Source organism: Stegodyphus dumicola, chromosome 11 (assembly GCF_044657685.1).
Source record: "Stegodyphus dumicola isolate Sdum_Otavi_A_Nest chromosome 11, ASM4465768v1".
NCBI lineage: Eukaryota > Metazoa > Arthropoda > Arachnida > Araneae > Eresidae > Stegodyphus > Stegodyphus dumicola.
In genome coordinates this window covers 141,131,389-141,158,988 of record NC_140778.1, presented here as the reverse complement: position 1 = coordinate 141,158,988, position 27,600 = coordinate 141,131,389, and the positions used below count along the sequence as shown (strand labels likewise).

Below are 27,600 nucleotides of genomic sequence, written 5' to 3'. Positions count from 1 at the left end.
CTCCAATTTGAATTTGAGACACAACAGCTACTGTTACGTTTTTCGAAACAGCAATGTCTTGAAAATGAAGGAGTCAGCGATATTTTCATCTTTCATTTTTACTTTATGCTAACTAACCAGTTATTATGATTTTGATCTTCACTATGACAGCTTCCTTCCGCATTCTTCACCAGAATACAAATTAACTTTTAGTATATATAAGCTGACTGTTTTGAATCTTACAGAAAGAGACCTTCTGGCACTCATGTAGCGCTGTTACAAGTTCGCCAACTCTATCTAAAAGTAATTATCGTGGCTTTGCATTTTCTCGCAGCTGATACTTTAAACTTATCCGCATTTAAAATAATAATGCAGCTTATAGTTTAGATATCTGAATGTATAATCTTAGACTACTTTACCAAAGTTTACATTTGTTTAATCTACTTATTTATCTAATAATTTGTTATTTTTTTAATATACATCGCCACGAGTAGTGGTTCTTGTTTGTAGCACAAGTCGTTTATGTTACAAGTCAGAGATTAAATTAAAATGTTTCGTTAAAACCTTCCCATGTCTTTGGAATACTAGTTCAGATATAACGATAACTTAAACTATCTAGTAGGGCTTTCGAGTATGTATGTAACTGAACACGCATAAAATTTGGAACAGAAATTTCAAAGTTTAATGTTGATGCCAATTATGAATAAAACTTTCGTCTCTTGTTGCGTTTGGAAATTATCCGCTGACAAGAGTAGGCATTCCCATCATAGAAGTTTGTTGCATAGTAATTGGAATTAGGCAAAAGCATAATGGTTGTTAGGCTTTAGTAGTTTTCTGGATTTATAAATTACATTTAAACACTTTCTGGAATCTTAATGAAATTTATTAAGAAAGTAATCAAAAAAAGTATCTAATCTAGTAATTTTTTTACAAAATAAAATCTGTCTTTTGCGCATTCAGGTATCCATAGTTTTTGGAAAGGAATGTTTTATTTATAAATTAATCCTATTTAAATGTAATAAATTAGGTATTATATAAAGCAAAAAAGGTACATATTTATTACGATTAATAGTTAGGATAAATTATATATTTGGTTATTTTTTGAATAATTCAGAGCTTTTTTTTTTCATAATAAAAAAAACTATTAACAGATAAGCCATTATTCATCCTGCTCTAAGCGAATTATAATCCTTTATCATATGCTTTTTTATACTTTTAATGTTCGCTAACACTCGCTGTTGTCAGCTGACTTTCCAAATAAAAATTGCTCATTTTCAACTCAAGTTCTTTTCAACTCAAGTTCTTCTCCGAAGCAAATACAAGATAAGTCTTTGAATAAAATTTATTTTATGCTTGGGGTCAAGTTTTAATCATAAATTGCTGTCATTAGCAGTGGTATAAAAGCAACTGAAAGAGGTCTGCTAAATAATGTCATTTTTCGTTCCTTCGCATTCGTGTGGGCTTGTAATAAATACCTGTAATCGTAGCTTCACTGTGGCAAGCGTACTGCTGAGGAGAAGCAAAAAAGCCATTAATAAATGTCACGTCAATTGCAGGCGTCGAATCAAATACAAAGAGAACGAGACACGTGTAAATGTGATATATATTCGATAACTGTCGTCCCCAGCTTGATAGTACGATCCCGCCTCCGACATTATGGGGGAGCCTCACAATTGGCGGTTTATCTCCTATTTGGATATCCTCCGAAATGAAACACCTTTGAGAGCGGAAGCAAACAGTTATAAAAGGGGGAAAAACTTTTGAGTGTTGACGGAGCATATGATAGAAGCCGTTAAAAAACCGATGACTCATCTTCCGAAACTCCCCTTAACGTCCGGGGCTGCCAAAAAGGGGAAATAACAATAACCTTGCAGGAGGGGGGGAGCTGAGTGTTCTTCGTGTTTCAGTGACGGGTGGTCGGAATCTGTATCGGGGTTGGAATGTCGAGGGTATGAGCAAAAGGCGTAGTCGCGAATGCAGGTAGAAAGAGAAACTAAAGGGATTGCCCAATGAGGGGAGGATGCCGCCTCTGACGCAGGGGGTTGGTGTCCAATGGCGTCAATGGGCGGAGAGTGGGTACGATGCCGTCGCCGCGGGATCTTCGAGTGAGTCTGCCACGTTCATCCGATCTGGAAGGCAGGGTAAACGAAAACGTTTCAAGTTGGATCGCGGAGAAGATAGTGCACTCGGCTGTGCGAGGCCCTCGATGAGTGTCCCAGGCCGAACAGACGGCAGGGCCGCACCTCGCTCCTCCGAGGCCTGGCCGGGGCCCGGAGGTTTGGCCCGGGCGCCAGTGCCTACTGGCGTTCTGGCCGCTCCAGGGCAGCCGACCCCTGGGCTGCTCCTGCGGTCAGCCGAGCGCTACCAAAGGACGCCAAAATGCGCCCGCTGCAGGAACCACGGGGTGGTGTCGGCGTTGAAGGGCCATAAAAGATACTGTCGCTGGCGAGACTGCGTTTGCGCGAAATGCACGCTCATCGCAGAGCGACAGCGTGTCATGGCTGCACAGGTGGCCCTCCGCCGCCAACAGGCCCAGGAGGAGAACGAGGCGCGGGAACTGAGTCTGCTCTACGGGTGTCATGAGGGCCTCCTCGCTATGCACCGAGCCGGGTTCACTTTCTCAGCCGCTATGGCCCACATGCTCAGCGGGAGGAGATCGGGCCCTGATACTGCAGCAGCCGCCACATCCACCTCATCCACAGGTGAGAAAAATCTTTTTCTCCCTTATTATCCTAAAAACCTGACCAGGTTAGAGCTTGGGCAATAATAACAACAACAGCAACGAAAAAGACTAAATTTTGTTAATATATGAGCATTGAATTTTGAATTTATCATACGAATGCAAAGGGATTTGCAAGAACTCGAAGACTTGCTTTCCAAACAACAGAAGCAAATACAAAATTGTTTCTTAATAAATAAACACAGTTGATATAAATCATATATATATAGAAAGAGAGATAAACTTGCACAATAGTAACATCTTCAGAAAGAGATGAAAAGCTCTTAAAATGTAGAAGCTAATAAATTATGCTATAAATTATGCTGTTTACCCGAAAGGAACTATATCAAATCTAATTTATCAGCATAGATAATAAAATATAGTGATTACAGCTTAGAAAAGTGAGAAAATATTTTTTAAAATTTCGATGTAGCTAATTAATTATCTATTACTTCATCCGCAGAGAATACAACTTTGCTCTAAACTCAAAATATTGTTATAAAATTAACAGCACCAAAGGTAAAAAACCCAAGAATAGTTAACACCAAAAACATTCTATGAATTTTTCTAATTTATTAATTTGATTTTTATGCATATATATATAATTAGAAAATATTTATGCTAATTTATCCAACCTCAAGATAATATGTGTTTGAAAGTTTTCACGTGACTGAAATGTGTAAATTTTTCAATAGCTAGAATAAGTATGTTATAAACAAGATTTAGAAGATTATAGTTTTGTTAGAAAATTTTGCATATAAATTATTAAGGAAATGAGAAAAAAATTATAATTTTCCGTGAAACAAACACGAGTTGTATTTTCAGAAATCATACAATTTATTCATTTCAATTTTCTAAATAAAAATTAGATGTGTATTTATGTTAGGCATTTATTATTTCTCAGTCACAGGTGTTAGCACTTTTATCTGAAATCCGAGACTTTTTAAAATTTACTTCAAGAATTCTGTATTAAGTGTCTACTTCTGAATGAATGTACCAATGCAAGAAAAGGTTTTAGTATTAATATTCTAATTATTTTACTGAATGTGAAGAAGCATAGTGTAATTTTTTTAGAGTATGTGTGTCTGTAGTCGCCATATATTGCACTTTAGATAAACGTGCTTACAATTTCATTCACACTAATGCGTGAACTTAAATATACTATAGAATAGTTTTATTAGTTGCCACATATGAATTCTGATTTTTTAAAGCTAATTCTTTCATATTTTGTCAACATGCCTGGACATGCCTGTCCAATATTTTAACTTGGCCAGAAAGCAACAGCATTGTGCATTTTAATTGATTGGTTGAGTTTTAATTTAGTATTACTACAGTTCGTAATTTCCAGGAAAATTTTACACTGACATTAATATTGCAACAAATGTGCAGATCAGTTAAACTTAAATGAAATTTCTTATACTGTTAAGAGTACACTTAAGCGAACTAAATACTTTACATAGTAAGCTCACAGTAAAAAATGTCCAAAAGCCCTCTAAGTCCAATTTATTAAAAGCCCAAAATGTGTTTTATATAATAATATAAATATAGTGACACTAAGATGACACATCGTGGTTTCGAGTGGTTTTAGTCTTCGGTGGAAGTTGACTTAGAACGCCGGTTCTCAACCTTTTGACTAACGCGTACCATCTAAACAAACATTTAAAAACTTTAGTAACACCCCTACATTTTACAATGATTATTTTGCAATTTCTCAAATATAAAAAAAAAGTATATTTTGCCATTTGCGCAACCTGTTGACTATTTGTATTAAATATGTGCACATAAGAAACATTAGATTAAATACTGGCTACCATTTTAATGATCAAAATTTAAGATATAACACTTTAATTCTAAAATTTAGTGTAAAATTTGAGCCTGTTTAAGAGAAATCAATTTCTTTGCGTCTGGTCTTATTTCCCTTAGTTTTAACCGTAAATTAGGATCCGCTTTTAATTTTGTTCTGTATTTATTTTTTAAATAAAACATGGAAGAAAATCCTTGTTCCCACAAATAGATTATGCAAAAAGACAATAAAAATTTAATAGGTTTATTTGAAATGCCTTCAAATTGTTTTCTTCGGTTCAGCCAAAAGTTAACAAGTCTGCTATATTTGAAATCTTCAGTTAGAATTCGATCGCAAGAAATTTCTATCAATTTTTCTTCTTCTTCACGAGATTTTTCAATTTAATCGTTAAAAATACTTTGTTTCTTAGCGTATCACATATTTTTCCTCTCGCATTCCACCTTTTAAGAATTGTCGCCTTAGAAGATATCGTTATTGATAATGTTATATTCCATAGAACTGTGTATTTTCAGATGAACTGATCAATTTCAGAAGTGGTTGTCTTATGGAGATGGTCACAGTAAGAGGTTTTGGTGTACACAAATTCATTCACACATATTTTGAAATATTCAAAACTATTGCCAATTCACTAAATCATTATACTGACTAACATGTTAAGGAAACATTTATATCCTTAGATTAATAATGTAACATAATATTCCTTTATTGATCATCTGGAGAATGTAGCCTGAACACCAAAAAAGTCATATGTGCCACTTATCTACGTACTGATTACAGAGCTTCGCAGCTACTGCTTTGGGGTATCAGCAACTCCTATACCGACAATGTTAAATTGGCCATTTTTGATGTGCCTTTCCTCAAAATCTGCTTTAGATATACTCTTGAAAATTTTTGTGTAATTAAAGTATACCTATCTGATTATACTGAAATGAGCTTTTGAAACACTTTGAATTTTAGAGTAACTTACAGAATATTTACAGACATAGTAAATTTAGCCCTTTTCTCACACAAAAAAATTTAAAAAAATTTTTTCCTCAGTTTATCAAAAAAAGTTCATTTCAGTAAATATTAGGAAACCTAATAAATAAGCCATCAAAATGTTAGATACCTGTGAGCAGTAGTTCGTGAGAAAAGGTAAATCGAGTATAAAAAAAATCACGTTTGAAAAAAGAAACGCGTTTTTATGTAAAAATCCTCATTGATCAAAGCAGTCGATGACAAATTATAACTAGATTATTAACAGTTCTAATTTTCATAGAGGTTAAAGTATGGCATTTTTAGAAAGATAAAAGTGTAGAGAATTTGAAAATGCAAAAATCCGAAATCACCATTTTTTGAAGATTTTAGAGTTCCAACACCCCTTCAGGTGGTCTCTTTTCAGGTTTGTTTAATGTTTATTTTCTCTTTCAGAGCACCCTATGTACTTTTTTAAGTCAGCTGAAGTGTTTTGCATATTTAATTGCTGTATGAAGTTAGCGAATAGAAAATAAATGTTTTTAAGGTGTTTAATTAATTATAATTTTCAATGATATATTTTGTGTAAAAGGGCAGCTTGACTGACAAGAATAAAATAATCTTTTGATAGAGGTCTAACTCATCAAAATATTGCAGCACACTTCTTACACTTTCTCCATAAAAATAGGCTTATACTTTTTTTAACAAGTCAAACATATTCTATTATATAATCTAGGTTAAAAATATTTTTGTTTTTTAACCTAGATTAAATTTTAAGTTTTATATTTTAAGTTTTAATTTTATATTTTTGTTTAATTAAAAATTTTAAGTTTGTGTCAATTTTAAGTTTGTGTCAAATTTTGTAAGTCAATTTTTGGAGGTACTGAAAGAGTGTTTCGTGTAATTTCCCAACATTTAGAATAGAGGAACGTTTTTAGAATAGGATTATTCTAAAAATCTTTTTAATTCTTTTAGGCATGTGATCCAAAGCTCGTACACAAATAAGAAAATTTTGATATTATCTTACTGGGTGTTGAGTCTAAAAATGCTTATTAAAAATATTGCTTGAGGAGATCAGTTGAAAAGGATAATTTCTATTGTATCTAGCTCTGACAGATAATCTAGCGACAAAGCAGCACTTTTCGCATCAGATTTATCTCTTTACGGAAAACTGCAGTTTTACGCAATAGAGAAAAGTTCCCCGATCTACTGATCTCTGTTGGTTAAGTAGATCGTTATGCTATAGGAATCTTGACTATTGGAATTTACTGGTCAAGCATATCGATAAAATATCGTTAAAGGAACAAAAAAGGACTTTAAAACATCCTGTTCCTCTGAGAGGAATATGAAAGAAATTCTCATTCATAAGTACTTCAGAATAGAATACTTAAATATACAGTAAGACAACGCTTAACGCTGTTTCGTTTAGCGCTGTTTCGGTTTAGCGCTCTTTTATTTCAACCCGGGGATTCCACGAAATCGCTCGCAGCATACGGGGATTCCCCGAAATATTATACAGCGATAGGTTTCAAATACATATCCGAAAGAGTGTACTTGTATTTCTTGTTTGGTGCGGTGTTGTACAGACATATTTTGAAGGGGTAAATGTGGAAGATGTCGAAGAAATAATTCAAGAAGCAGCGGCTAGTCTTTCTAATGATGAGCTCAAGGAATTAACTGAACAAGAAGAACACAAAAATGTTGACAGCAGTGATTCAGAAGAAGAGCAAAAAGAACTTTCGATGGCGTTTGTAAAAAGGAGTTTGTCTACCATAACTGAAATAATGGATCAATTCATTGAAAATGATCCGAATTTTGACAGGAGCTCAAAAGTAAGGCGTGGTGTTAGAGATGCTCTATCCGTTTATGAAGAACTTTTAAGAGAACAACGCAAAAGAAAAAGGCAAACAACATTAGATGCTTTTGTCACAAAAAGGCAGAACACTGAAAACGCGGAAGGCTAACTAAATATAATTGAGAATTTTATTTGTTTTTTTTAAGAATATTCGTTTTGTTATTTATATTTTGTTTTTATTTTTGCAAGAAATAATAATGTGGTATTAATTTGGGCTTTAAGAAATAAATGTTTGGTTTTATTTTTATTAAAAAAAAACATACTTTTTAAATTTAATACCTAACCAATTTCCTAGCCATCTTCCCCTAACCCCAATATTTACATGTAAAGATAGCCTCGTTTAGCGCTGTTTCGCATTACGCTCTACTTTGATGGAACGTATCCCCCGCGTTAAGCGGGGTCTTACTGTATCAACAATTTTGCTGGGAAAGCGAAAAAGTACATAAATGAGGGGATTGCTTTGGGAAGCAAAAAGATTCACGTTATGAGAGAAATATATGCTGCAGCTGATTTAATTTACTAGAATTATTGATAACGTCTACGTAAGAGTTGCTTCAAGTATAGGATAATAGTGAAAAAAAGATCTGAAAGGTTTCAGATTTTAAAGTATGCTCAAAGGGGCGTTTTTTTAAAGTATTGTGGGTTACCTTTTCTTATTAAATATCATGTTCTAAGAACTCAAACCATAAAATTCTATTCAACAGCAGTTTCGGTAAATAATTTTAAAATGAGCATAGCTTTAGAATTTCCGATACAGAGCCTCGCGCGCTGGTGATAAAAATGTTTTTTTGCCTTTACAGTGTTGCCATTGCTCGGTTTGAAATCGTTTAGTTTGCTCATCAAAAAGTCGTTGAAGGGGGCTGTATACCTTCGAACACTTTTTTAAAATTTTTTAAGTTTGTGCATTTAATTTTGGCTTTAAAGTAATTAATGATGAAAAAAATGAAGAGGCTGAGTTATTTAATGACCATTAATTTCGCATTTTTAGAGTAAAGTAAAAAAAAAAAAAAAAAAAAAAAAAAAAAAAAAATATTGCAATAAATTACAAACACTGTGTTAAAAAAGTATAATATATTTTCGTATTTTGTAAAATGCAAACGCATCATAATGATATTCTGAAGGAGATGGTCTATTATTTTAAAGCAAAGAAAAATTTTAAAAGTTATTTAAAAATTTTTTAAGCTAGAATGTGTAATATAACAAAGAAAAAGCATATTTTCTCATTAAAATTCATGTTTAACACATAAGAACTTTATAAAAAATGCATTTATCAATTAGTAAATCATCTGTCTTCTTACATGAAGTGTTCTAAACATGTATACCAATTTACATAAGATTTCAATTATAATTTTTTAAAGATATTGTGTTTTATGATAGCATTAAAACACGAAAAATAAAAAACGAGATAAACTCATTTATAGAACTCAAACAACCTACTTTTAATCAGTTTATAAACTTAAAATTCCCCTGATTTATAACTAATGTCCCCTTGTTTTTTAGAATTCGCATTTTTTTTGCTTTCTTGCCGCTTTTAAAATTTTTCTCTGCTTTTTAAAGCCAAATCAGGAAATGTCGCTTTAACATTGTTGATACGGTTAACATCAAACCTTTCATACTCGTTTACAATGTAGTAACCAATACCTATACCTAATTTACCCTATCTATACTTAATATATACCAATATCTCTCTATACCTATAAACATTAATAAATATTATTCAGTTATAAATAAAAGCGATTATCAGCAATGTAAACACAGAATCAAAACACGAGCGAAAATGCGTTAGTGAATTCATAACACACAGCTTGAAAATATGCTAAAACTTTGTTTTGTTGCCATCATAATGATACTAAATAACACTAAATACTTTCAGTTTCTAAATGCTTCTATATACTTTTCCATGTTCTAAATACTTTCAGCAGTGTTTAATGGAAAGTTCTTTTCCTATATTTTCAATAATTACAGCTATTCATCTAATGCTTTCTGAAAACTCCTAAGGTATTTATTTATAAGATGCTAGAAATATTTATTCCTTTAGAAAGAACAAATCATTATGAATTTCGATAGGGAATTGTAATGTATAGCCATCTATGAGAATGCTGTTAATATGTTGCTTTCATCTTTAATTGGTGAAACGAAACAATATTGTGCATAAATGGTACGGTTAGTTCGCGAAGGTGGTGTTGCTCTAGATAGGTGCGGGTACCGGACGAATTCCGATTTGTCATACAAAGCCGTCCGGGTGTCCGGCCCTGCATTCAGATGCCATGTTCATATGCCAATGTACGAACTCATAAATAAAATTTTACTTTTTGCTAATTATTTTCAAACATAATAATTTATTTACGCGGAAGATAAAAAATATTTTAAGATAAAGTCTTTTAATAGCAAATGAGGAAAATTCTGAGATGCACATGATATAATGTAACGAAGCTCGGATTCCTGGAATTTAATACCAAGCAAAGGCTAATTATTTTCAAACATAATCATTTATTTATGCGAAAGATAAAAAAAAATATTTTAAGATAAAGTCTTTTAATAGCAAATGAGGAAAATTCTGAGATGCACATGATATAATGTAACGAAGCTCGGATTCCTGGAATTTAATACCAAGCAAAGGCTAATAATTCAAAATTAAATCTTAAAATTATATTTGCCGGTTTTGTCGGAATGGAAGAACATGAATGTTAATCATAATATGATATCTGATGTGAATTCACACTAGAATCTTAGTGATTGCATTTTTTAATGCATCTATTTATCTATGATATACATACTGTAAGGATTATGTTAATTTTATTAACAGTTAAATTTTAAGTTCCTTTCCTGTCAAATTCTTAACTTCAACTTACTACTTCCGGCCAGAACGTAGTTTTGGAATTTGCTGAATATTTAATGAGCAGGAGCGGTATTTAAACCACGAAGTTACCTACTGAGACAGAGAGAAAAACAGAGTTTCTGAACTACGCGCGTCTGCCTTTTTGGCCGCTCTCTCTCTCAAAGCTGTTTTACGCTCGGCCGTACTCAGGCCCTTGCTAAGCTTCGTAGTAAAATAAGTTAAGGGGTCAACTCTCATTGAACCTTGATAGCTTTGGCTATACTTATTTAGTTAATCTTAGTTTTAGTTTAATTCTTAGTCTTTTAAGTTCAAGTCCAAAGTGCGGACTTTATTTGTACACTCCCAGGCGGAGTTTTGTTAAATCTTATCGAATTAATAAAGGGTTATTTACCCTTCTCTCTTGTTATTTCCTGTCTTCGAACTCTAGCGATTATTCGCTTATCAGTTCCTAGGTTCCTCACTTCCAACATTAACTTAGAATTTCAAGTGAGGGACCTTACAATACATATATATATATATAAGGTTTAAATATAAGGTTTAAATGTAAGATTTATATATAAGGTTTATATATATATATATATATATATATATATATGTATATATATATATATAAACATATGTTACGGTGAAACACCGAAATCTGGAGAATGTCGACTTTAACCGGTGAATGTCAACATTCACATAGTCGCTTGGTGTATGCCCGAAATACTTTCCAAATACTCTTATTTCTGACTTACACCAGTCAATGTCGACATTCAGCCATGTACTAATGGTGAATGTTGAACATATAACAATATTATATTTTCTTCTCCGTAACTCAGTCGCGAATAAACACACTTGAGACTTGAAATAAGAACTTAAGAACATAAGAACCTAAAACACACATTACATTCAAAGTGAGAAAGGAAAATAATAGAAGTTGAAAACTTACTTAATTATAAAGTACGTTCTAAATGAGAAAGTAAAATAACAGTAATAAAAAACTTACTAAATTATGTGATTCAAATCTTATTTATTGCAACAACTTAAACTATTATGACACTTTTCGACCTACACCAGAGCATATCTGTGATTGTCGACATACACCGACATACCGAATGTACAAGAATGTAATGCAATATTCGATCTTTCACCGACGTATTTGGTGAATGTTGACATTCTCCGGTGAAAGTCGACATTCTCCAATTTCGGTCTTTCACGGTAACATATATATAAGGTTTATATATATATATATATATATATATAAATTGTAGTAAGCTCGCCTAAAAGTTACCAAGAGCTGCTGCTCCAAAAGGTTCAACACGTTTTAAAAAAATTAATACATATGAAAATCAAACCATTAGACATGTAAAACATTAAAAAACAGAAACAGATAAAAAGTAAGCGGAAAATGGTAAATTAGCCCAATTAAACTTCCAAACTGGCTTTTCAAGGGAAATTTCATTTATTTGAACGTCGAATCAAGCTAACTCCATTACGTTGAACATTTTGGAGCAGCAGCTCTTGGTAACTTTTAGGCGAGCTTACTACAATTTTTATATTTTACTTATTTTGCAGCATATTGCGCAAGATGTTTTCTAGACCAAAATTGGTTTTTTTAAAAATTATAATTATTACTTTGCTTGATATATTATATTATATATATATATATATATACTATTCACAGAAATATTTGGCCTGACTTGAATTTGCCGGTTTGGCTTCATCTTATTGCTTGAGTGGAGGACGAAACACCTTCGTATTTATTTCTTAATTATTGTCCATTGAACGGGATTTGGTTTGTTCCCCTTGAAAAATCAACTAATTTCCGATCAATGACAATGATTACATGCATTTAATTTAATTCTTGCCTTTAATTTATTCCTTTTACAATTGAAATTTAGTTATTCATGATTTAATTCCAGTCCCCGTTAAAACATTTTTAACAATTTTCATTCAAGTTACTTCAAAACATCTTTCAAAATAGAACTTACTAAGTATGGATTCCCTCTTTTAAGATAATTCTACTATAATTAAACTTGGGAGATAATATAATATATATATATAATTTATTTCCTAAACAGTATTGATTAATTGATTAAATTATCTCCTAAGTTTAAATACAAATTTAATACATATATATATATATATATATATGTGTGTGTGTGTAAGATAACAATGTATGAATCAGAATTATAATATAACTATAAACATTAATTCTTCCTCTCTATTCTAAAATCGTAATAACTTCTCTGCATTGCGTCATTCAAATTAATCATGCGATCTTACGTAACCGTTAATACCAGATGCCTCTTGACGACCAATCACCGAATTGTAAACCAAAACTTTTCTCTTCGCGTGCTTCCATCTTTCATAACGACGCATTTCAGCTTTTGGCCTCTACTGTGCTAAGATGTAATTTCGCTGGCTTGCTTTCTATCCCAACAATATCAAAAATGTAAATCTTCTGTGGAAAGGCACGACTAGAGTGCCAAGTGATTGTGGTCACAAATATCAATTGGAAATAAAAATGGAATTAAAACTGCCTCGACTGCCAAGTTCTTTAAATACTACGCAATCAAAATTCTTCTTCAATATGGATCTAAGCACGCATCTACACTACTCCGTCTTTTTTCCTTTGCTCTTATTATGACATATATATAAGGTTTAAATTAAAATCTGTGTTTGGCTTCTCTGTTTTGAGTTGTAAAAATTAAGATTTATAAATTAAATGCTTTATGAATGCCTAGAATGGGTTTCTACAAATAATACATGGAACTGTGTTCATCATTAAACGCATTTTACTTCCTATAAATTTTTTGGGGGTACAAATCCTTAGTACACTATTAGCAAAAAGTGCTTCTGTTATGTGATTCCCATTATTCCTTTATTCCTTATCATTCGATAGTTATTCTGAAACTCGTTATCTCTCCAATCCTGCATTTTACGAATTTCATTACACAGCTGAATATCATAACAGCCTACATCACATAGCTGTAAAATAGTATATTCTGCTGATTATTTTTTTTAAAATTCTAGCTGAGCTATTGCTACAATTCTCTCGAAGTCATATGCTATACCTAATTCAAAATAGTTTAACTAAAAATATGCAAAACTATGTAATTGATAAGTTGTAAACTGAATCAATATCAAGAGATGACAAAATATATGTCTTCTTTGCTGTAAGCCTAATAAGGTAAAGGATGTTTATAGAACACATTTCCGTTCGTTTGCTGCAAATGAGCCAATTTTTCTTCAATAAATATTTTCTTATAATAATTTCCATTTCTCACTTTAATTTACCATGAAGGGTTGGTTAGTAATCTACCATGTTGCTGTTCCTAAGATGTGATTGGAGCAGTCTCTAACGACCAGGTAAAGTTAGTTTCGTCAGCAGTTCATTCGATGCGATATAACACCGCACAACCTTTTAATCTAAAGTGGGTCTTTAGAAGTTCCTAAAAGCAGATACTATTATTGCCAGAGGACCGGCAAAGATTCATCATACAAGAAATACTGCCCAAGGTGGAAAAAATTTCTGTTTAAAACTGTAGGTATTAAACACTATATTTAGGCTTTGTTAGCCAAGCGGTAAAATTGAAGTTTTTAATTTAAATTATATATTTAAAAACGATTAAAAAAATAAAGACTGAAAGCTTTCAGATTTTATATTGCGTCCAAAGTGTCGTTTTTTAACGTGTGTAACCTTTATTCATTAAATGTTCTTCGCTCTTAAACCATAAAACTCAATTCAACAGAAAAATCGCAAAATAATTTTAAAATGAGCATATCTTTAGAATTTCAGATAAACAGACTCGCGCGCTGGAGATAAAAGTGTTTTTTTTTCTTTCCTTTTTTTTGTACAGTGTTGCCATTGCTCGCTTTGAAATCGTTGAGTTTGTTAATCAAAAATTCGCTAGTGTTAGAAAACATAAAATAGACAATAAAACAAAGTTCAAGTTCCAAATTTGGGTTTAAAAATGCCCACATTCGGGTCTAGGCGTACGTTATTCAAAATTGGATGGCTCTAGGTACCGTTGTTTTATTCCATTGCAAGAAGCATATATACGTTTATGCAGATTCTTCATTACTTAGTTTCTTTAAATATAACACAGGGCTCTAATATTTGGTGGCAACAGTTTGAAAAGTGAACCGAAATTTATCGTCAACCAACGCAAAATGCCAAAACGAAAGTAACAGCCGTTCTGGGTTAACGCTTTTTGGGCTAAGAAGGATTTTAAAATATAAATCATCAGGAAAAATGTATTTTGTCAGAACAATTTGCTTTTCTTTGCTTGAACTCTAAAAGATTGTACTCTCTCTCCCATTATGATAAAAGAATTATGCATTTCAAAAGTATTCTGATCTGGCTATGCCTGCTTTGAAGTTCTTTATTTAGCAACGGAATATTAATGCGTAGTTGAAAATATGTTAATAAGCAGTTCATAATAAGCGGTTTTTATGGAATTATCGCATTTCCAATGTTTGTCCTTGTGGGGAAAGTCCGAGCTAATAAACAGAAAATTCGTGATTTGAACTACTGCAAAGGTACAAATGATTTTCGAAAAAATAATGTCTTTAAAGTTAAGTTATAAGAATTTGCATTTACACATTATTTGAAGAAAAGCAAAAGTAAGCAATTACTCTTAGTTCAGAAATCAAAACAAATAATGAATAACTTCCTAAATTTGTTTTATTTTGCTGTCTAAAATATTTATTATTTGTTCTTCGCTTAATTATTAGCCCAGAAGGGCTTTAATTCCGTTTTGGCATTTTGCGTGGATTCACCTTCTGTGTTTTCAAACTGTTGCCACCAAATAATACAACCCTGCATTATGTTTAAAGAAATTAAATAATGAAGAGTTTGTATAAGTTTAGGTATATTTCCAGCTTTGTGAGAAAAATCTCTACCTATAAGAGTCATCAAATTTTGAATAATGTAATTCTCCACTTAATATGGGAAGCCCTAATTTAGAATTTGTTTTACTATTATTTCATATTTGACAGACATCAAAGAATTTTTCATTAACAAATTCTAAGATTTCAAAAGCGAGCAATGGCAACGTTCTACGAAAAGAAAAACATTTTTATTTCCAGCGTGCGAGACTTGCTATCGGGAATTCTAAAGATATGCTCATTTTAAAATTATTTTGCGATGTTGCTGTTCAATTGAATTTTATGGTTTAAGTGCTAAGAACATGATATTTAATAAATGAAGGTAACCCGCAAAACGATTAAAAAAATGCACCCTTTTGGGTGCAATGTAAAATCTGAAAGCTTTCATATTTTTACTGAAATTAGTTTATTATTATTATTACTGCTTAAGATTTCCAATAACAAATATTTCTGCAAGTTTTCCTATAATTCCGCGAGATTTGCTGGAAGTTCCTTACATCAAAGGGAAGTAAATAAAATAAATGTTTCAGTTTATTTAAATAGGCGGATGTAAAATTTTATGTTTACCTCTTCGTCACAGCTATATCAGGAATTTTTAAAAACAATAAGCATACCTTTTCCGATTACATGTCTACAAACTTCATGATTTGAGTTTTGAGATGATTAAAAAATTACTGCATTTTTGCGCAATTCCCTTCAGTCGAACTGGATTATTTTATAAGAATAATACATACCTATAACTAGTTCCCGTCTTCCGGCAGTTTCTCTAATTAGCTTCTTATGTATAATTTTTAAATAACTTATTAAAAAAACTTCCTTGTACGGAATATTAAATTATCCGCTTTTTTTTTTTTTCATTTCATTTATACTTATTGGATTGAATTAAATCTACTTCGCCGACAGCGCATAAACCACAATAGAATAAATGCATTCTTTAAAATTCACTTTATTTGTTTATCATAGCGACACTCTGGCGCTAGATTCACTTAGCAGTATTATATTTCGTTCATATTATAACCCAGAATGCACAAAATTGATATCTTTTAAAGAATTATCTAATCGTTGCCACGTGTTCCATTCAAATACTATAATAAAGCTAGGACGATGTATAAAAGAAATTAAGCAAACAACACAAAAAAGAAACAGTTTTTCACAGACGATTGAGTACTTCTCATTCAATTAATTCAGTTCTCACTTCGCGACAAGGCAAAAATACATAAAATGTCAAAAGGTTTGTATTAAAAATTACGAAGTAAATCTTAAACGCTTATTTCCTCGAAAAAATTCCAGAAAGGATTAAGCATGATTTAATTCGCAGTAATAAATGAAGGCGTTATCTTTGTTGTTGCGAAGCTAAGTTTCTCTAGATTGGCAACAAATCCACTATCCTGCTGTTTCAAATGTAAACAAGCAATGGCCACCATCAAAAAAATTATTAGGCTTAGCGGCACTTAAACAACTTTAATATTGTCGATAATTCTAAAAATATATCATACATATTTACTAAAGGCATAAAAACCTTAACCGGAAGAACAACATAATTCAATTATTTTTAAAGCAAAAAATGTACAATTTACAAAGATATAAGAGTAAAGAAACCGAGATCACTGAGCCGGGTAACAGAGTGGATATATATATAAATATACTTATATACTGTGATATCTGGCGACTGTTTGGCGATCAACAGAGCATGCTTGGCGCAGGTAGCTCTTCTTCGAGAAGGGTTAATGTATTTATTAGGAGTTGCATGTTAGCCTCGGAAGAGGAAGGTAGTAGATTGTACTATGCGGTAGGAGCGACGTACTGCTCTGAGTAACTATTATATTATGCTTTGAATTATATATTTAATAAATGTTTGTTTCGTCTTGCTAAATGGTGCCTTATTAAACCACGAAGTCATCACATATACGTTTGGTGCGGCCGATTGCAACCAAAATACGAGGTGCACATCTACATGTTATAGCAGTCCTATATACAAAATTTCAACGTTCTTCAAAAACATCGTTAAATTGCATTCGATAGCAGTCAAAATGAATATTTTCGTTGAAATATGCTGCCTGAAACTTTTCGCGATTACGATACTTCCTTTTTACTTCATACAAGGAAGTGAAAAACGAGCCGCTTTTAATGTTACGCATTGGTGATATTTTTGCGAAACAGGAGATATTTCAAGCTAAGATTACGATTGGTCTCTTTTTCCTTCAGTCTTCCTCCCCCTAATCGGTAAATACAGTGATTCGGATTTCTGCTCCGGTTTTTCCACCTCTTGGCTTTTGAGATCAGTGTCAACCAATGAGCTCCCCTAAGAGGATCAAGGATCAAGGAAGTGCAATTTACGGAGTTCATAGGCAATTACGCCTTTACCTCCACATCTTCAAAGGAAATTAAATCATCCGAAAGAGGGGATTGTCAAATAGGGTAAAATTTTGATAAGCCGAATGACTTGGAGTAAGTGCCTTCACACTGAGTCAAAAAAAGGCAAAAAACTCAGAAGGTCTTAATTTTGCGCCGAAAAAGGGCCAGAATAATTTAGATAGGGGCAGCCATAAAAATTTTGACTAGAAAAATAAAAGGTGATGTTTCCTTGAACCTTGATAATCATTTTCTTTGCATACGTCAGATGAAGATTACGCAGGGGAATTCCGAGGCGCGTACTTCGAGGTTCCCCTAAGAGGAAATCCCCGAATGCTAAAACCAATCAATTACCTAGCTGAAATGCCCTGGCGAAGTCGTTATCGGAGTATTTATCATGGAGGTAGGAAGTAAGAAGGAGTCGCCCTAAACAAGTTTCTCCGTACCCTGCTCTGAAGCACCGGCGATCCCTACGTGGTGACCAAAACATAGGGTCATTTACCATTGAGTTCTATGGGAATTGACGCGTTCGGGTGTAAATATTTTGTAATTACGTCGCAAATATACATAGAAATGTATATATTTTCTTTTTCTACAACACTTCAGAGTCCTAAGTATGTGAAAACAACATATTTTTAAACAACATTTCATTCTGAACGGAATTAAATGCTATACTTTTCACAGGACAGTTTTCTCGGAATGGTTTAATTTCAATGAAATATTTTCACAAGTTTTCGTTAATTACATTAGAAAAAAAAATTAAGGTAATTCGATTTTATTCGGTTAAGGTACAAAAATTAAGATCAAAGTTTATTGCATTATTAATATTAAAATTATGCATTATTTCTTTTCTATTTATAGAGCTTCTTCCTAAAATACTTTCTTAAATATGACATGATTTTTTTGGCTTCTGAGGCATCTTTTAAATCGAAAAATGTAAGTCAATTTATAATTAATGCTCTGTTCGGTTCATTTTAAATTAGAGAATTATTAGGAATTAGCGAAATACTTTAAATAAATATTTCGCTAATTCCTAATAATTAAATAGGTATTAAATAGTATTTGACTTTCTCTGAACATTTCTGAAAGGGAATAAAAATTTTTTTTTTTTTTAAGTATTATTTAAAACTTGTAACTGAGTTATTATAAAATGTAAGGGGAATAATTCTTTTAATTATACTTATCAGATTTTTTTTTTTTACACTTCATTTCAACAATACATATTCCAAAACTCTTTATTACGTTCTTAAGTGCGCATCTCATAGCATTAGCTTTACAATACCTTTTAAGAGATTGCTTTCGAATACGAACAATTCTTGCTTAAATAGTTTTATAACGTATTTGTCAACAGGATTTCAATTTATGTTTACAACTCAATGTTAAGGTTATTATATTTTTAGATAACATTTATAATTATTATAAATTAGATACATTTAATCATTAGATTTCTTCACAGTACTTTCACAGTTGTTTATAAGTGAATAAATTCTTCATTACAAATACATTTATAAATAATTTAATGAATATTTAAGTATTTTGTCAAAGGCAGATACATGCTTTTTGCAAGCACATGCATAAATACCCATACATATAATTTTGACGAGGATTGCAGCATTTGATGGTAATTTTATTTTTAATTAACCCAAATAAGTAAAACGTGTAAGCCCAAAGTGATTATTTTTCAGATATATAAAATTAAAACGATGGGTTTAAAACGAGCAGCAGTAAAGCCTCTTCTCTAAAACATTTTAAAAGGTACATGTTACAATAATATATGGATGTGAAAAAAATTTGTTTTATTTAAAACATTTTGACATTTGGAAAATAAAATAAAAGTAGCGAATACTCTATCAAGGGTACCGAAAGACGTATACAAATTTAAATGTACCGTAAGGTATTTTTCATTCTTTAAGCACAACATTTTTCTTAAAATCTATATTTTTGTAGTGCAACAGCTTAGAATTTTATAAAACAAATTCATAATCAAAATCGTTTTTGTTAGTTATCGAAAAATAACCAAGATGTGATTTTTGCGTAAATGTCAGTAAACTATACAAATTGCTATTATCCATCACACTATGAATGTTTCTTTCATGCGAGAGTGCCCCTTTTTCGATTTCTATGGGACTGTCGTGTGTCGAAATACTATCAGAATCTTGTCAAGCGAGCTTCTGAATGTAAACAAAAAACACCCCGTCTGGTGACCCAAGCTTCAAAGCAGTGCTTCACTTCTAGCGCGGAATGGCCCCTCCTCCCTTTCCTACCTCCATGGTATTTATGCGTGGCCTTCGAGAATAAGTACACGAGGAGTACTTCGAGAACATCGGAGTGTTTATGCGTGGCGTTCCTTAACAGCCATGGACCTTATAAGACCTTATTTCTTCCACGGACCTTATTTCTAATAAGGCATCACTTTCTGTGTTCAGGCACTTCTTAGTTTTTGGGGTAAATTTTAAGTCTAGGCGGAGCGCACCGGAGCCCTACATAGGAAGGCTCCTGCACTTCTTTTATGTAACTGCACAACAATTTCAGTAGAAATTTGATCTCGAAAATCTACTTTTTGCAATAAAATTATATTAAAAATCGCTTATTAAATTTTAGTTTATCTCTTTATTATTTTATTTAATTTTAATAATTTAATTACTTTAATCTTTAATCATTTAAATAAATAATAATAAATTAATTTTATCCAATTAAATATTAATTATTAATATTAATTAACTAATTATTAATTAATTTGTTAATAATTAACTATTTAATTTAAAAATTATTAATGATTTCAATAGTCATTTTATTTATTCATTTACTTTTCTTCCTCTTTGTTGATGACCTTCCATAGGGCTCCGGCACTTCTAATTATAGAAATTAAGTCCTGGTTGCTGCGAGAGAAGGGGTTGAACTGCAATTATTGCAAATCTTGATATATACCGTGATGTTTATGCAGTTGGATACGTTACATTTGAGTGTTTTGTCATTTATAGGTTGTTCCAGAAACAGTACATGTGTTTAGTTCCGCGCAGGGCTTAATTTATAAAAGTAGAAGTGCCGGAGCCCTAGATTGTCAGAAAAGAGGAACAAGAGTAAATAAATAAATAAAATGACTTTTAAAGACATTAATAATTTAAAAATTAAATAGTTAATAAGTATCAACTAAATTAACAATTATTTAACTGATATTAATTATTATTTAATTTATAATTATTATTTAATTAATTCATAATTATTTATTAAAATTATTAAAGGTATAAATTCAAATTTAATAAGTGATTTTTTATATAATTTTATTGCTAAAAATAAAATTTCTTAGATCAAATTTTTACTGAAATAATTGTTCCGTTACATTAAAAAAGTGCCGGAACCTTCTTATTTAGGGCTCCGGTGCTCTCCGGCTAGAATTAGAGTATATGTCAAAAACAAAGAAATACCGGAGCTCGGCTCCGACACAATTTAAGCTCTGGCGCCACGATGTAACGGACATTACAAATCTCGACCTAAAGTACATATTTTCTTTTTTCCTAATGACGCAGAACTGAAAGAAAAGCAGATACTTGCAGTAAAACGAAAGGTCTTCATTCCGACTAAATACAGCAGGGTTTCATTACTATGATTTCATTGATATTTAAAGAAAAATTAAATAGATTAAATATTCCATAGGTTTAATATGTTTAAATTAAGTTTAATATGTCTGTTTTAAAAATCAGAATGATTTTCACCGAAAAACTAGTGTAAAATATAAAGTAAACAATAACTAGTGTTGAAAGCAAAAGTAAACAATAAATCATTGGGTACTTTTCCGTTTTGCCGGCGCAAGCGATAAAGTCGCCAATAATGGTACAACCTATGCCAAACGGAATATTCTCGCTGGTAACCTTTTACGCCTCATTTTCAAAACAAGTCGCAGCTTTTTCTTATCAGATTGATTGTTTCTTTCAATACTGGCATATAATTACATAGAATTTTTATCAGATAGTTCAGTTTTATGTCTAAGGCCATTTTCGGTAATTAAGTCAATTAGGATGCAATCACAGCGCTTACCCGAAGCCGAAAATATAGAAAAGGTAAAGTCAAGGGTTAAATTCATCCATTCTAATGAGAATGCATTAGCGAAGTAAAGCACTGCAGTTTTACAAAATTTCTGAGTAAGATATTCGTACGAATTAAAATATTTATTGCATTTAAACTTATGTTCCAAATTAAGATTTAACTTGAAATTAATGTAGATAATTACTGAGAGCATTAGATTTTTGTAGAATAGTTTGCGTGAGATGAGATCGCTTGGGGTCACGTGATATGAACCGGCGAATCAGGATGTTGAACCATGAAAGCATAGTAAATTCTTAAATTAGTGTCTTATTGTCTTAGTGTCTTAAATTAGTGTGAATATTCTGATGGTTAACTAAGTGCTTAATACTACAGGATCATTTAATGTATAGTAAATTGTTTCATATATTGTAGAAACGCTTGAGCATTATGGTTGTTCATTAATCATATAGTATTAAATGTTCAGTAGAAGATTCAGTGCTGAACTATAAAGTAATAATCAAGAGAATAAACACAACTGCAACTTAAAGTACATTTATAGTAGTACCTAATTTATTTTAGTTTTATTTTTGTAACTTGCTAGGCTGGCGAACAAACAGAAAGGTTTATTTTCAACGTTCTTCTGTGTTGGAGTTACTATACTTAGGATTAAGACAGGGTAATAACTTGACTAACTTCAGAGATCCAGAAATAAAAGTTTTAAACACTTAGGATCCGTTGAACTTGGCTCTTTTTTTCTCTTCTTTGACTCCTTCAGAAACATGTACACTGGAAATTTTAACCCTTTCAGTCCCAATTTATTTGTTTGTTTCTGATGAGATTTCGGCAGTATCGATCAGTTCTTTATCGGACAACGATTTATTACTGAAACAAAAAATTACGTATTACCTCTAGTAATACCACTGGAACAAATATATCCCAACCCTGATCCCACTAAGACATATATGACGCGTCCACAAATTTTGTAAAAAAAAATTCAACAAACGCCATCTTTACATGAAACAGGATATATTCTATAAATAGTAATCTAATGTGAACAAACTTACCTAGACATCCTTTGTACGTATTTTATGCAAAACCAGAAACTAAGCAAGTCTAAAGACGTAGCACATCCTCGGAGGGTCTCATTTCCTGTTTCTGTTATCTGACGTAGCAACTGTATCATGAAATATACCGCGTTTAAAACAATCAGAATATTATGCAATGAATAATTATTTAATTGAAACAAATTAAATAATTTAATGGTAACAAAGTAAAGATTCACATAAGTAAGTTATTCAAAAAAAATCAACAGAAGTCTATTCTGATAATTGAGATCGTTTTTCTTATTAACTGAGTGTTACCTCGTTAACTGAGTGTAACTGAGTGCTACCACTGAGTTAAAGTGTACTCTCGACTTCCAAAAATTACACTCAGTACGCTTAGTTTGTTGCAAACTGGTCTGGGTTCACTTCGAAAATTAGATTCTAATTCATAAGTTAAAAAGATAGGAAGGTATAGTATCAGGTAATCAAAATATGATGTAAATACTATACAAATAAATTCAAAAAGAGGAAATGACCATGCTATATTTGTATCGGAAAATCCATAAAATTTCTTAATATTTTGACTCGAAATTCTATTTGGTACTAAGAATTTTAAATTGAGCAAAGCCTTTCTGAAGAATAATAATTCATCCGTCCTTTACATAAGGGGGAATATCACGAAACCAACATGACAAGTGAGATTCACGTATATACAAATTTAGGAATACATATATACAGATAAAATGTATATGGAATGTATTTCTGAATATGTATATATATATGGAATACGTATGTTATGTACACATAGACTTAGCTTTGCTTTCAAGGGGATGTAAAAGAAAGGGAGTGGGTGGGAAAAGACAATAATGAAAAAAAAAAATATATATGAAGGCTTTTCAGATTTTACATTACGCCCAATGGAGCGTTTTTTAAACTTTTTGTATATTACCTTTATTTATTAAATATCAAGTTCTTCGCACCCAAACCATAAAATTGAGTTCAACAGCAATATTGCAAAATAATTTTAAAATGAGCATATCTTTAGAATTTCCGATAGACAGTCTGGTGCGCTGGAGGTTAAAAGTTTTTTTCCCGTTTAGTGTTGCCATTGCTCGCTTTGAAATCGCTGAGTTTGTTAATCAAAAATTCATTAAAGTTTTACAAAATATGAAATCGATTAAAAAAAAAAACAAATTCCAAATTAGGCCTTCCAAATGCCCCTATTCGATGGAAGAATACGTTATTCAAAATTGGATGGCTCTAGGTACCGTTGTTTTATTACAATGCGACTAGCATACATGTAGATTCTTCATTATTTGATATCTTTAAATATAATACAAGACTGTAATAGTTGGTGGCAACAGTTTGAAAAGTGAAACAACGCAAAATGCCAAAACGAAATTAATAGCCCTCTTGGGCTAACGCCCTTTAGGCCAAAAACACTATGTAGATGTTAGCGATTGCTTTTAGTATTCGAATTTTCACCGAAAAAGTAAAAAGAAAGTTTTTTAGGGAGACTTTTGTGACAAATTACCCGGCTACTTAAGGATGCTAAAACGAAGTAAGTCTCCTTAAATGAACTAAGTCTTTAGTGAACACAATTTTGATGTCAAAATAAGAGTTTACAAGGAAACTGAACTAAATTGCAAAATCATAAATTAGCGGTTTAGTTAGATATCGCTACCACTTACTACAGTATTTTTAAATAGTTTCTATTAAATGCTTTTTTTTCCTTAAAATATATTTAAAGAATAAATAATTTGGTGGATGTATATTGCTTGTACTTGCTCAGAAGTTCTGTCTTAGCCACCCAGAGTACAGAAACCACTACTGAAAAAGAGATCAATAGGATATTCTTAAAAATTTTAAGATATTTTTTTGCCTTTAACTCTTTCTCATCGAGAGACGACCAAATCTGTTTTCAACAAACATCGAAAACGTCCGTGTTTACGAATTTGTCTTGGAATAGTTTTCCTTTCCCCCTGCCTAGTATATCCATTGTGTGCAGTTTAACCTTAAGGCCGGATTGCACCTGCGAACGTCAATAGCTTTCCGTATTTCTCCTTTATTTGCTTCAAAAGAATGACTGACATGTCTTTTAACAACTCGCGAAACCAATGAGCCATACACTAACATGGAGGGGAAAGAACTAGGTAGAAAATAAACGAGGCGTTGGGGCGGTTTGCCGTTGCCTGAATGAACGGGCGCTACGGGCGACTTCGATGCGAAAGAGTTAAGTTAAGAATACCACTCTTTAAGTTATAAAATTATTTTAATTACCAAGTTGAACTCCTTTTGTACTTCAACAACGACATCAATCTTTATTATGTCGCTGAATGATGTAATCAGTGGCTAACTGTACACTTTTTTAAAACTGTTAATAAATGTAAATAAACGATTTTAGATTTTACACTTGGTAAATTTAAATGAAGGATGACGTACAACTTCTAAAAAATTAAATAAAATTCCTTACGAAAGTTGCTTCTTACTTCTGCCGATTTTCATGCTATAGCTTAAGCAAATAAATGCTTAGTTGTTAATTAAGAGATTAAGCTAGATAATTAATAACTTAAGCTCATTAATCTTTAGTTACTGGACTAAGTCTCGAATATTTACGGTTTAGCTCTGTTTCCAGTTTTCGAATGCTAGCTAAATGCACAAGAAGTTTTATCTTTTTCTCTTCGCAAAAAAGAATTGTGTGCAGTTGCAGTATATACCTGAATTGCTTTGAAATTTCTGTATGAAAAATTTCGGTTTTCTCCCCCTAGTTTTTTCCTTTTTAGTTATAGCTTTGTGAGACATAAGACATGGTTACTTCATGTTCCGTTGTCTCGAATTACCCAGGCTAAACAGAATGCATCGGAAAAGTTTTTCTCTCAAAATGAATTGTCCGGAAAAGCCGCCGAGTGCTGAAAAATAACTCACCAAGTCCTAGTGCGTCTGATTAAAGACGAGCAGCGGAGGACGGAACGAGGGGGAATGAAGGAGGCGACAAGTTGTTGTTGATTCCTCTCTCAATATAAAACGTATTTGTCCGAACAATGCAACATTACAATGGCTAGACAGTCCTTGTCGAACAGTTGCAAAGAGAACTTGTCACCAGACTCGAAACATGATATCTTGGTAGATTATTTTCCTCTTCATCTCTAAATCTCAAAAAGAAAACCCACAGAGTTGCATTGAAGAGCCCGATTGGGGGAAAACGGTTCCCCCACCCCCCTGTGGAGCCGCGGTCTGGGGTTGAATCGGGAGTTAAAGAAAAGCGCCCCACGTGCTATGGACTCCCTCTGAGCACCCCTGCGGGTACCCCAAATTAATCCACTTTAAGGCGTCTTTAATCGCAACACTTGCAGTAAAGTTCTCCCGTTTCATCTCCGTTCAATGCAGCTGCGCTAGACGAGATTTCTTAGACTACGAGTTTACAGTTTGCTACTTTTTCTGCTCGGCTAGCAGTATAGCTTATTAAATTTAATTATCAGTCGTTAAACTGGGGTTTAGTAGTTAACTAATAACAAGTAGTATTAAAAAAATTAAAGTCAGTTCCTACTTAGGTCAACAAAGAAAAATTTTACTCTAGTTACTTTTTATTACCATTGTAGGGTTTATATTTATTTTAACTAACATTTATTTTAGTTTAAGCTATCTTTCCTGTCAAGCCTTTACTTTTCCCTAGAATTGCCAATGCCAGAGTATGTAAATTGTAGTAGAACGCACAGTGTATTCAAATTTTAGCAGAAGTAAGTTGAGTTTAAATAGAAGGGAAACGAGATTGTATGTGTGCTTCTTGAATCACGAGCGTGAAGGTTGCTAGGTAGAAATTTAAGAACCGCGCGTTTCGGCCTGTGTGCCTATTTCGGCAGTTCTTTGAATCTTCAACTGCTTAATCAGTAAGCTTGCTGAATCTCAGCTGTATCTTAGAACGCGGTTAAGTTAGTTACGATTTTAGAGCCTCGTAGGTAGTGATCTCGTTATTTATTCATCCTGTCATTTATTTTTAGTTTCACATTTCTGTTTTGTTAAACCGCCGGGTCGGCGTAGTTTGTGAGCGTCAAGTGAACGCAGCTGTTATTTCTAAAGTGGAATAAAAAGAGATTTAAACCCTTCTTATGAGTTTGTGTAATTTACAGTTCATAGCAGCCACTACCATAGTTGCTGATAAGTTGGAGCCTCGCAACACTATAACATTATTAACAATTTTTCGTTTCTAATTTATGAAGATGATGCTGCTCTATAATTTCTCATTCTATCCATGTCTTGTAATGATTCATTATTGGGAGAAACCTTTCTAGTGAGTTTCGAGCAATCCAGTTCTTCAATTAATACTCCATCTAATGATTTCACACGACTCAAGGCGACATGCTGCGAAGAGTTTTCGTCCTAGATTTATTACTGCATAATATAAACTTTAATAATCTTTAGAACTCTGTCTTACTGTTGCCACTTATTTTTTGTTAAATACTACAATCCCATTTATCACAGTCATATATTATTATTAGTCCAAAGGGATTTGAATCCCGAAGGACTATTAGTTTCGTTTTGGCATTTTGCGTCGGACGGATAAATGTCGGTTCACTTTTCAAACTGTTGCCATAAAATGTTAGAGTCCTGCATTATATTTGAAGAAATTAAATAATGAAAATCTGCGTAAATGTATGTATATTTCTCACATTGTCATAAAATAACGGTACATAGAGTCATCGAATTTTGAATAACGTAATCCTCCAACGAATATGAGCATGTGGAAGACCCAATTTGAAATTTGAAATTTGTTTTATGATCGATTTCCTATTTTTTAAAACTTTGACGAATTTTTGATTAACAAACTCAAGGATTTCAAAGCGAGCAATGGCAACGTTGTGCAGGAAAAACATTTTTATCTCCAGCGCGTGAGTCTCTGTATCGGAAATTCTAAAGATATGCTCGTTTTAAAACTATTTTGCGATATTGCTGTTGCACTGGATCTTATGGTTTAAGTGCGAGGAACATGATATTTAATAAAGAAAGGTAACACACAAAATGTTAAAAAACGCCCCTTTGGACGTAATTTAAAATCTGAAACATTTCAGATTTTTTTTTTTTTATAAGTTGTTATAAAATTAATTTTTACAGCACGTGAGACTTCCTAATAAACGGTCGTTATTTTTAAGTCTTATAATA

At 32.3% G+C, this 27,600-nt stretch overlaps 1 protein-coding gene across 2 annotated transcripts in view; it reads left to right on the top strand.

The window, feature by feature from the left end:
• Nucleotides 1-2,116: 2,116 nt before the first annotated feature.
• LOC118190296 (doublesex- and mab-3-related transcription factor A2-like) overlaps nt 2,117-27,600 on the top strand; it is a 168,545-nt gene continuing 143,061 nt past the window's right edge. For both annotated transcript variants that reach the window (XM_085827261.1, XM_085827262.1), the window contains exon 1: nt 2,117-2,681. In XM_085827261.1, coding sequence (XP_085683387.1) covers nt 2,186-2,681 — 496 coding nt within the window. In that variant the 5' untranslated portion in view covers nt 2,117-2,185. The remainder of the gene's footprint in view (nt 2,682-27,600) is intronic.